The 12269-nt window shown below is 42.4% G+C and overlaps 1 protein-coding gene across 1 annotated transcript; it reads right to left on the bottom strand.

The window, feature by feature from the left end:
• Positions 1-238: 238 nt before the first annotated feature.
• LOC130469223 (uncharacterized) lies at positions 239-2407 on the bottom strand. The gene is made up of 3 exons (XM_056838165.1): positions 2279-2407; positions 1966-2133; positions 239-667 (listed from the first exon to the last, which is right to left on the bottom strand). Exons 1-3 carry the CDS (start codon positions 2368-2370, stop codon positions 592-594), a joined length of 336 nt encoding a protein of 111 aa, XP_056694143.1. The 5' UTR covers positions 2371-2407; the 3' UTR covers positions 239-591.
• Between the last annotated feature and the right edge of the window lie 9862 nt (positions 2408-12269).

Here is a 12269-nt window from a genome sequence, read left to right as displayed (position 1 = left end):
CGTCATTAAAAAGGACGCCCGTTTTAAAAATGACGAGGCGTACCTTATCAATCACAAGTCACTCACAAGATAGTGGCTCGTCATTAAAAAGGACGCCCGTCTTAAAAATGACGAGGCGTACCTTATCAATCACAAGTCACTCACAAGATAGTGGCTCGTCATTAAAAAGGACGCCCGTCTTAAAAATGACGAGGCGTACCTTATCAATCACAAGTCACTCAATAAATAGTGGCTCGCCATTAAAAAGGACGCCCGTCTTAAAAATGACGAGGCGTACCTTATCAAGTGCAAGTCAATCGCAGAAAAGTGGCTCGTCATTAAAAAGGACGCCCGTCCCAAAAATGACGAGGCGTACCCTATCAATCACGAGTCACTTGAAAAAACACTAACTAAGGGGCCCGTCAATAAAAAGTGACGAGGCCTACCTTAGCAAACACGGGTCAGATATCAGGATATCGGCTCGTCACTAAAAAGACGTCCACTGTAGACGCTGGACGGGAGAAGTTTAACTTGCAAAAAAAAAAAAAACGACAACCTAAGAGAATACTCACCTTCTCCTCCAACTCGGCCTTGGCTTTCTGCATCTTGGCCTCATAGATGTCCGCCATCCAATCGGTCATATCGCCCTTCCCAATATCCGCCGCCGATAGCTTGCTCATTCCTTCCTCTGTGAACAAAAGAAATCCAAAGTTAGAAAAAATGAATAGACCAACTCGGAACGGCACATAAATTGGCATACAACCTCGAGTCATGGAATATCCTAAGCCTACGGCCGCTAGAAAGGCCTCGTTCCGAAACTGGCTAATGTGCGGCAACCACTCGGCCGGCACATGGAAACTCTTATCCACTGTTAAGTGGTAAGTGTTGGCCCTGAACAGGACCATTATCTGATCCCACTCTTCGGCAGTAAGGGGGGGAAGGGGCTCGTCACGATCCATGAAGTTGGCGTCACAGTTCCAACGGCTCATTCTCTCATACATCTCCTGGTCGTCAGTGTAAAACACGACCCAGCTCTTCCTCCACATATGCCACTTGCTGAGCTTGCCGACCACTGTCTGGTAGGTACCACGGCTGCTCAGATTAAACCACCCTTTGGCGGCACTGGGGGAACGAGAGAGGGAGACCAGATGCAGAAAGGCGTTGAAGGACGGCTCCACGTCGTTCAGTGCACATTTGGCAATGTAGCCAAAGATATCCGCCCACGAGTTGGGGGTCAGCTGGGCCACCCCAATATTGAAACCATCTAACACCTCCACAACGAAGGGGTGTGGAGGGAATCTCATGCCGAGTTTGATTGACGCGGCATACACAGGGAATTCTCCCTCGGCAAGCAGGCTGACGGTCGAGTCCAGACCGGCCGGCACGCGCATTTGGTACCCTTCCCCCACGCAGAGGTCATCCCTCATCTTGGCTCCATGCCTGTCTAGCCACCGCATCCAGCCCACGTCTGGGTGAATCTCTGACGGAAGCAATTGGGCCTCCTCCCGTCCTCTGGGCCTAATAAGCTGGGGAGCAGCTTCTTGTTCCTCGGCGGCCGATGACAATGGAGCGACGCTTGGCTCCCCCACTGCCTGGCTCGCTCTACCCTCCGACGAGCTTGCCGCCTGCTCCCCCGCCTCGACGTACTCGTCGATCTCTTGAAAGAGTTCGGCAAATTCTTCGTCGACTGCCGAGGCGGTGGAAGAATATCTCTCCCTAGGAGGTGTCGATGCTTCTTCCCGCAAGCGCAGGCGCGTCGGATCTGCCGTTTGCTTGGTTCTAGCCATGCCTTCTGCATAGTGAACGAAGCACGGCTTAGGGGTGACCAACAATGAAGAAAAAGACGCGATTGGACGTCCGCCCCGAAAAAAGATGAACGGCGGAAAAATCTTAAATAAAACCTTTAAACCCTTACCTAGTACTAAGAGGTCGGCCGCTAACAAAGAGAAAAATGTCAAGAGGATAACAAAAATGGCGAAAACTAACCTTGAAAGATCTGCGAAGTACTTGGTGAAGAACAGGATGAGTATCGCGAAGAACGGGATGAACTTCACGAAGAACAGGATGAGTGTGACGAGGAAAAGGATGAGTCTCGTGGTGGCCGGAAATCGCCTGATGGTGGTAGGAACACGCCGGAAATCGCCTATGAAAGCTCTGTGAAAATGAAATGTAAAAAATGAAATTTACCCCCCTCACCTCTATATATAGGGAGGGGCAAAATGGAGAAAGGTGACACGTGTCACCATCTCAACACCTGACCCAAAGATGAAGATGCAAAACAAGAGTCAAGAAGCGATACCCGGAATGTGTTTCCAGAAATGCCCTTCTTGAGGGGCAAATGTTGTGGGCAAAATTACCGTGCCTTCGTGTACCAATGAGGACGTGACACATGGCACGTATTGCGCCCCCTAAGCAGAAATCATACGAAGTCTACTCCGGGGCATGAGTATTAATCTAGGTATCTACAATGTATGTATTTAAGTGTGTATAAATGTATGTATAACACCTATACCTGGAAAGGGGCTTAATTAGTATGTATCCCAAGTGAATGACTAAGCACAATAGGCCCAAACAGCCCACTATTGCCAAAAGAGACCAGAGAATTGTAAGGAGAAAGGACACGTGTCCTCCTCCCATTCCCCAGCCAATCATGTAAGGGGAATATTAGGTCATTCCCCCAAAAACCTAGTACTATAAATATTCCCACTTCCCTAGAAAAAGGGGTCACAATCAATACATTCTAGAGCAATTGCTGCTCTGCCTTCTCTCTACTTTCTCTCTCTATAAAAATACAATCTTGTTTAATCTGTAAAAGTTACCAAGAAACCTCCCAGGTATCTCACCGGAAAAACCCCACAACACAAGTGTCTGAAGGAAATAGTGCCCTTGGTCCAAGTATGCATATATTATTAATTCTAATAAATGCGGTTCAGTATTAATTAACAAGTTAATAATTCAGTGAGATCAAGTGAGCTGAATGCCTAGCTAGAGGCCGCTTCAGTTCAAGTGGAATTAATGATATTAATCCACAGCTTACTCTTGACTGAACCCGTAGGGTCACACAAATAGTACGTAAACGGATCAAGTATTTAATGGCATTAAATACTCCATCTATGGATATTCGGAATCGACGGATCTTGTTTTCAGTGGGAGTTGAGATCGTCACAAGCAAGAAATGAATACTCCGGAAACGATGATATTGCCGGAAACGGAAATATAAATATTATCCAAGTCGTAGATGTTGCCGGAAACGGAAACATGGTACGTATCGGAAAATATTATTGGAAATGGAAATATTACCGGAATCGGAAATATTGCCGGAAACGGAAATATTGTCAGAATCGGAAATATTATCGGAATCGGAAAATAATTCCGGGAACGGTAATATTAAATATTTGTTCGAAACGGAAATTAATTCAGGAATCGGAAATATTAAATATTGTTTGTATCGGAAATGAATTCCGGAACCGGGAATTTAATCGGAAGCGCATCGTACGAATTAGCATCGGACGAGGCTTGCTAGACGAAGGCCCAGCACGAAACCAGGCCCGCGCCCAGCAAGCCGAGCGCCCAACATGGAGCTGCCACAGCCTCGCCAGGCCCAGCAAGGCCTTTGGAGCGCGCACGCTGAGCGTGCTATTGGGCTGCGAGCAGCGACTGCTCGTGTGGACCGCAAGGCCTGCGCGGGTGGTGCGATGCTCGTGGCCATACGATGCTCATGTTCGTAACGAATCCTAATCCTATCGGAATTCGTGTATTGATTAAATCCTAATCCTAATAGATTAAATTTATTATTTAGAGTTCAAATAGGATTCTAATTAATAAATCCAAATCCTAGTAGGATTATAATTCCTTTTCCATACCTCTATAAATAGGTGACTAGGGTCATAATTTATAGACACAATTGAAGTATACAAAGGTAAGATTTTCAAGAAAAATCAGTCACTCTCCTGCCCCTATTTAGCCGAAATCTATACTACCTTAAGGGCGATTCTAGTTGGTCAAGCTTAAGGCGGATCCGGGCGTGCTGTGGACTATCTACGGAGGGACGACACTTGGAGTCCTAAAGACTTGTTCTTGTTCGGTTTGGGCGCAGCTAGGGAGGGCACGCAACAAAGTGTATGCATCTGAATTATGCTAAATGATTATGTGTGAATAATATGTTTCCTGGCTTTATGGTTTTTCAGCATGATTTATGTTTTGTCATATGTATCATAACCTAACAGTGTCGTCCCTCCGTAGAAAGTCCACAGCACGTCCAGATCCGCCTTAAGATTGACCAACTAGAATCGCCCTTAAGGTACTATTATTTTCGGCTAAATAAGGCAAGAGTTTTGACTGATTTTTCTGCTTAAAAATCCTATCTTTGAATACTTGAAATCTCGTGTATAAATTTGTGACCCTAGGCACATATTTATAGAGTATGGAAAAGGATTTAGAATCCTATTAGAATACCAATTAGTTTAAGTAGAATCCCTTTAGGACTCTATTAAATAAATTCTATCTACTAGGATTAGGATTTAATCATAGAACGAATTCTAATAGCTTTAGGATTCGTATCGCACACAACCGCACACGAGCACGAGCACCGCACAGCTCGCGCAAGCCTCGCAGCCCGTTTGCTCGCAGCCCACATAGCTCGCGTGCGCGCCATGCCTTGCTGGGCCTGGCCTTGCGCTGGGCCTGGCGAGGCTTTGGCGTGTGTGTTGGGCGCTTGGCTTGCTGGGCGCGGGCCTGGCTTCGTGTTGGGCCTTCGTCTAGCAAGTCTCGTCCGATGCTAATTCGTACGATGCACTTCCGATTAAATTCCCGATTCCGGAATTCATTTCCGATACGAACAATATTTAACATTTCCGATTCCGGAATTAATTTCCGTTTCGAACAAATATTCAATATTTCCGTTTCCGGAATTATTTTCCGATTCCGATAATATTTCCGATTCTGACAATATTTCCGTTTCCGGCAATATTTCCGATTCAGGCAATATTTCCATTTCCGATAATATTTTCCGATACGTACCATGTTTCCGTTTCCGGCAACATCTACGACTTGGATAATATTTATATTTCCGATACGATCCATATTTCCGTTTCCGGCAATATCATCGTTTCCGGAGTATTCATTTACTTGCCTTTGACGATCTTAGCTCCCATTGAAACCAAGATCCGTCGATTCCGAATATCCATGGATGGAGTATTTAATGCCATTATATACTTGATCCGTTTACCTACTATTTGTGTGACCCTACGGGTTCAGTCAAGAGTAAGTTGTGGATTAATATCATTAATTCCACTTGAACTGAAGCGGCCTCTAGCTAGGCATTCAGCTCACTTGATCTCACTGAATTATTAACTTGTCAATTAATACTGAACCGCATTTATTAGACTTAATATTAAATGCATACTTGGACCAAGGGAATTATTTCCTTCACACTCAACCTAGCAGTCGACTCAGAATACATCATGTCATAACTTGCATTGTTAAACAACTAATTTCACATTAATATGACTCTATGCACAAAGGTTTTTTTTTTGGCAAATAATAATGAGCTTTATTTACCAAGTAATCAGAGTGTTAACAAACTCTGAAAACACCAACTGTCCAACAGAAACAACAAAGCACCCAGCTAACCAACACAAGCTAGCTAAAGCACACAGAAGCTACTACTGACATCTACACTCAACATTAAACATAATGTTGCTAACAACAGTTTTGACTGGATCAAGATGATCCCTAAAAACCTTAGAGTTTCTTTGCAACCAAACACAATAAACTGACTCAATGAAAGCTATGCTATACTTGCAGGCTTGCTTCTGTTTACTTCTGCTTTTCTTCACTGCAATCTGAACCTCCTCATGCCAAGGCAACACAGTTCTAGTCACACCTAGAGAAAGCAGAACATGTTTCCAAATCTCCTAAGAATAAGAGCAAGAGAAGAACAAGTGCTCCAAGCTTTCACTTTCCAACTGACACAGACCACAAGTACCATCAATACTCAGTTGCCATCTTATCAATCTGTCTTTTCTAGCTAGTCTGTTCTGCACTGCTAGCCACATAATGAAGGTACTCTTTGGACTAGCATGGCTATTACAAATCAATCTCTTCCATCCCACCTGAGCTCCAACTGGATGAAGAAACTTATACATTTTCTGAATTCTGAACTTACCAGCCTGCACAAACTGATCCACTCCATTTGCCTACAGAAACACTTCTCTATTATGCCAAATTTTCCTCAATGACCAAGTTAAACCATTAGGAATTGGCTTAGTCCAGAAGTCTCTATGCTGAATATAATAAGCATGAATCCACCTCACCCAAAGCCTATCCTGCTTCAAAGCTAAAGCCCAACAGTGCTTCAAAACTGCTGCTTTATTCCACACAGTTAGGTCTTTAAGATTCCACCCTCCACAACTCTTAGGGAAACACAATTGCTCCCAAGAGATAGAAGCTTTCCTAGAATCTGCATCAGCACCAGACCACAAGAAACATCTACAAATTCTCTGAATCTCCTTCATCACCTTTTTAGGCATAACAAAAATTTGACACCAGTAAAGTTGGATGCCAAAGAGTACAGATTTCACCAGTTGCAGCCTACCTGGATAGGATAGAAACTTAGAAGTCCAGCTCTTGATTCTAGCAACAGTTCTATCAATGAGAGGCTTGCAGTCTGTGAAGGAGAGCTTCCTAGTTGTAAGAGGGACACCCTAGTATCTGAATGGGAAAGATCCCTGAGGAACCCCAATTGAGCTAACAATATTGGAAGCAACATGATCAGAAACACCAGCCAAGTAGACTTCACTTTTGTGCAAATTAGCTTCCAACCCAGAAGCCAAGGAAAACTTGGTAAAAGCATCTAAAAGAGCTTTCACAGCACCCTCATCAGCTCTGGAGAACATCAACAAATCATCAGCAAACATCATATGGGTGAGATCCAGCTTTTTGCATCTAGGGTGATAAGAGAAGTTAGTATCTTCAGCAAGAGCAGCAAGACACCTTGACAGATATTCCATACCCAAAGCAAACAAGTAAGGTGAAACAGGATCACCTTGTCTCAACCCTTTCTTTGCAGGAATTGGTTTAGTGGGACAACCATTTATCAGAATGGAATAAGAAACAGAATAAAGACACTGCATCACCCAATTCACAAACTTCACAGGGAATCCTAGCTCTGACAGCATGGTTTTCAAGAAAGGCCATTCCAAGGAATCATAGGCTTTTTTCAGATCCACCTTAATCATACACCTATGAGAGACATGTTTTCTAGAATAGCACTTCACCAACTCACAAGCCAGCAAAATATTATCAGAAATGGATCTACCAGGGATGAAACCAGATTGAGAACAATTTACAATTGTACCAATAACACCTTGCATTCTAGCAGTAAGGATTTTGGAGATAATTTTGTAAACAACTGAGCAGCAAGCAATTGGCCTAAAATCCTTCACACATGAAGCATTCAGAATCTTAGGTACCAGAGTAACTGAAGTGTTGTTCACTTGCTTTAACATCACTCCAGTTCTGAAAAACTCTCTCACTGCTTCATAAACATCTGCTTTCACAATCTCCCAAGCTTTAAGAAAGAATAAGCTATTGAAACCATCAAGCCCAAGGCTTTATTGATATCAATACCTTTGATAGCTGCATCAATTTCTGCATCTGAGACAGGAACCACCAACATTTCTGCATCAGCAGCAGAAAGCTGTTTCCTTTTCCTAACCACTCCAACATCAACACCCATCAAGGAGCTAGCTGCAGTACCAATCAACTGCTTATAGAAAGAGCTAACTTCTTCCTGAATTTCCTGAGTAGTGCTAAGCTTCTTCCTAGAATCATCATACAAAATATCAATGCTATTCCTAGCTATCCTTTCCTTCATTGCACTGAAAAAGAACTTAGAATTAGAATCTCCTACTTGCAGCCACTGAATTCTTGCTTTCTGTCTATATGCACTCTCCTGAATATGCAAGAATTTCTTAAGAGTCTCACTACACTCCCTCTCACTTTGTTGCACATTGCTATCAGTAGGGCAAGATGCTAACTGAATCTGAATTTGACCCAAATCAGCCCTTAACCCCTCAATTCTCTCATCAAGCTTAGCAAAATCTTTGTGATGCAGCTCCTTCAATCCTTGCTTTACTGCTTTCAGCTCAGTCCAAACCTTGAACATGGATCCACCCCTTGGACAGGACACATCCCATCCCTTTTTAACCACATCAAGAAAAAGAACATGATCAGCCATATAGTTAAAAAATTTAAAGGGTCTACTCCCTCCTCCCAGTTGGATATTACAAGACATAACCAGAGGTGAGTGATCAGATATTCCTGGAGGTAAATAATCCACTACAGCATCAACAAACTTAGAATGCCACAATACATTAGCAATGGCCCTATCTATTCTGGAACAGATTCTCAAGTTACCTTGCCCCTTATTGCTCCAAGAATAGTAACTCCCACAACTTTTAAGTTCAGCCAACCCTGCAGCATCCATACAGCTATCAAAGTCCTTAGTTTCTCCTTCAGTAACTGCATTGCCATTTACCCTATCAGCAGCTAAAAAAACTGCATTAAAATCCCCCATGACTAGCCAAGGACAATTAACAGTACTACTAAAAGTAGTGATCTCTCTCCACATAGGTCTTCTAGTATCAACAGAGTGCAAACCATACACAGCTGAAAAGATAGTATCAAACAAGCCATTCTTTGTAGCAACATGACAGTGAACACAAAATTCAGTTTTTTGGATAAGCTGAACTGACACCAAGGCATGCTTCCAACCAATCCATTTCCTTCCCCTAGGAGAGTGCTCATAATTCATAATCCACTGCCACTCAACCCCTATTTTCTTCTGGATTTTACTACTATTCTTCTCCTGAACTTTAGTTTCTAACAAAGCTACAACACTAATGTTATTACTAGCTAAAAACTTCTTTATTTCAACTACTTTAATGGGATCATTCAATCCCCTCACATTCCAGGTACTAATGTTCATGGTGGATCAGTTGGGAATTCCACTCCATCACTACCAGCAACGAATTCCTCCCCATTCAAATGGACCTCAGCAAGCCCCACAGTCTGAGATGGAGTTCTAATATCTCTTCTTCTCCTTGAAACAACTCTCCACCCTTCATCAAGAAATGGAGCAATTGGAGTAAAAGGCTTATCATAAACAGATAACTCTCCATTCTCCCCATCATCCTCTTGTACAGCATCATTAGTAGTCAACTCATCAGTAGTTTTTGGTTCAAAGGTTGGCTGCACTGCTTTAGGTTTCCACACCTTCACAACCTTCTTTCTCTGAACATCAGCTGGCCTAAACCTTGTGGTATTGACTCTTGTCTGTGTACAGTCATGTCCCACAATCTTACATTTCTGGCAATAAGGTGGCAGCCATTCAAACTCAACCACCTGTTTAACAATGTTACCCATAGGGTCCTGAATCTGCACAGATTTAGGCTAGTCACCAGTTACATCCACCTCAATGAGAATTCTAGCAAATGATATTCTTTGCTGCTTAGAAGTACATTCATCAGCAAATAGAGGATCTCCAAGCAAGCTCCCTATTCTGCTCAATGAATCACCCCCCCCCCCCCCCAACAGCTCAGTGGTAAGTTAGGCAACCTAACCCACACTGGAACTACCCTCAACATTTCCTCCTGGAAATTAAAACTTGATGTCCAAGGTTTAACAATCATAGGTTTACCAAAGAACATATGAGGACCAGCCACCAGAACTGATTCCTTGTCCTTCTTTGACTGGAATCTGATTACAAAATAGCCCTCATCATGGAGGAAAATCTGAGGTTTACCAACCTGATGCCATTCTTTTGCAATGAATCTCAAAATAGCACCAATCGAAGGCTTTTCCCCAACCACATACATGACAACTGCATTTCCCCATAGATCATTCATTTTTTGAATCTCATTCTTATCAAGTACAGCTATGGGTGTACCATCACAGACTGTGGGAGCAATAAAATTCAACGCAAAACCTTTAGAAGGGAGTGTACTACCTTTGAATAGACTCACCCATGGTTTTGGTTCCATATTCAGTCGCCGTTGAGCTGGCTGCGCACCATTCATCCCACACTCTGTTTCTGTACGGACATCCTCTGTTTTCTGGGCTGGATCTACACCTGGGTTCTCCTTCATCGCACTCTGATGGTGCATCTCCTTGAGTGCAGCATTAACACTTCTCACCAGCAGGTCCATCCTATCCTTTCCCACCACCATTCGATGGCTATCTTCATAAAACTCTTCCAAAGCTTCAACCAGCGATGGCGGTCAATTTACATCAGTGTGCACTGACTGCGACCAACCAGCCGAGTCCTGATAAGCTTGAAAGTTGTCTAGACGGTCCATCGACGGCGGCACATGGTCAGAATGAGGCAGCGTAATTGGTGTCACCAGACCTGCACTAACCCGAGGTTCATCAGGAATGGGTATCTGTTTTCTGAGTTGGTTCTGGTTCTTAGGCCTCGAAACTTCTTGATGAAGAAGAGAAGAAGCTTCCTCATTAACTTGAGCAATCTCAAGCTTCTGCGTTTTCTTCTTCCTCGCCATTTTCAAGAGTGGCGTACGTTAGCAAGGTAACCTTAACGTGCACCACACCATGAGAGAGAAGAGAGAAGAAGTTTTCAAATTATTCCTATGCACAAAGGTTGGAAGGTCTTGAAAGCTTTTAATGTTAGGCTTAGGTACGGGTGTGGTAAATTTGGATAAAATGTGAGTTTAAAGCATTAGCTTTGGGGAGCCAAAATCCTAATAAATCACATGATAAAAAATAAACAATGACCAGAACTCTCCCACTCAACACATGAGAATGCTACAAATAAACCATACAATATTTTTTCACCTTTTTCATCTAATAAGATCAATCACTCACAATAATAAGCAATTGCAAAACTTGAATTGAAAAATGCTTTGATTTTTTCTGAAAGTAATGAATTTTTCTCTTTTAGCTCAATATCTTTTTTCTTTCTTTTTCTCCCGTTTTGGATCCTTTACATTCTCAATTCTTCTCATATTTTACTCATCATATTCTTTCTAATCACCACACAAGAAAAACAAGAATTCCCTCTCTTTTTCCAATACCCAAATTATGCTCAAATAAAGCACACTACAACCCCCTCACCTCACTCACTAATAGCTCCCCCAAGCCAAGCTTGGGACTAGTAACCAATGGGCCTTGATGGTCTTATAATTTGGTTAGTGACCGAATAAAAAGGGCACGGGCAAAAACATGGGTAGAAAGTATGGAACAATGTATCTAAAATCGTCTGAAGGCCACCTAAAAGAAGAAATGTCTTCGCCCTCCTCAATGGGCATGCATGTGAGCCATAAAACATTACTAACAGTTGCAACAGTTGCAAACAAATACTCAAAATCAATGACACAACAGGAAGCTAACACACATTCCTAACCAAATCAACAAGCCAAGCACCAAGTCCACAAACAGTTAGTCAAAGTTGACTCATGTTTATGCATCAAAATAGTCGACTATTAAATCATGGCCAACATATCAACAATGCTCGTCATGAAAAACCAAGAATCAAAACAATTTTTAATCAAGGGCTACAGGGAAGCATGATTTTCTATTCATCGTAACGTTTTTTTTTTTCCAAAAGCGATAAACTACTCTAGAAATCAATAATACATACCTCCCCCAAGCCAAACTTAGCAATGTCCTCAGTGCTTAAAGGAATGGAGATCGAGGGTCTCAATAATCGTTGAACCTCTCCGGGTCCAAGTCTTCTATGCCTTACGCTCGACCTTAGTTAGTAAATAACCAGCCAACGAGCGCAGAAGCTTAATTATCATGCGCACTGGCACATCTTTCGTGCAACAAGACATGCGCGATAATTAACAACAAATTTGCATAAAGTCAAAACTAACTACATGCCATTAAGGAGTGGGATACCTAAAGGAAGAAGAACAAAAAGGAAAAACAATAATAAAAGAAGAATAGGAAAAAGAAGGAAAAGAAAAAGTAGGCACACTCTCCTTATGGAAGTTGTTTTTGCGGACTATTGATTTTTCAACCTCAATGATCAATGAAATATCTCTCTCTGTTTTTTGGCATTCATGGTGGACAAGCTCTTCGCCATACACAGCTCTCTGCAAAGCATCCACCTCTTCTTTGTAAGTGCTGGAAGTACCTGCATAAGATTCACAAAGAGGAACAGAAAAAGAATAATAATCCATTTTTTTTCCAAAGAGAAACTAAAGAAAATAAAATATATACATGGTCTCAGAGAAATGGAAGTTCTTCGAGACTCAAGAAAATAATCTAGA

This window comes from Spinacia oleracea, chromosome 3, assembly GCF_020520425.1.
Source record: "Spinacia oleracea cultivar Varoflay chromosome 3, BTI_SOV_V1, whole genome shotgun sequence".
In the NCBI taxonomy this organism is placed as follows: Eukaryota; Viridiplantae; Streptophyta; class Magnoliopsida; order Caryophyllales; family Amaranthaceae; genus Spinacia; species Spinacia oleracea.
This window is presented reverse-complemented; position numbering and strand designations above follow the sequence as displayed.

Excerpts from the sequence above, each read along its gene's own strand:
- LOC130469223 (XM_056838165.1), bottom strand. The coding sequence starts at position 2,370 with ATGTGTCACGTCCTCATTGGTACACGAAGGCACGGTAATTTTGCCCAC. Across the intron at positions 2,134-2,278 it reads TTTCTGGAAACACATTCCGG|AGCTTTCATAGGCGATTTCC; the intron begins GTATCGCTTCTT and ends TCATTTTCACAG. Across the intron at positions 668-1,965 it reads TACTTCGCAGATCTTTCAAG|AGGAAGGAATGAGCAAGCTA; the intron begins GTTAGTTTTCGC and ends TTTTGTTCACAG.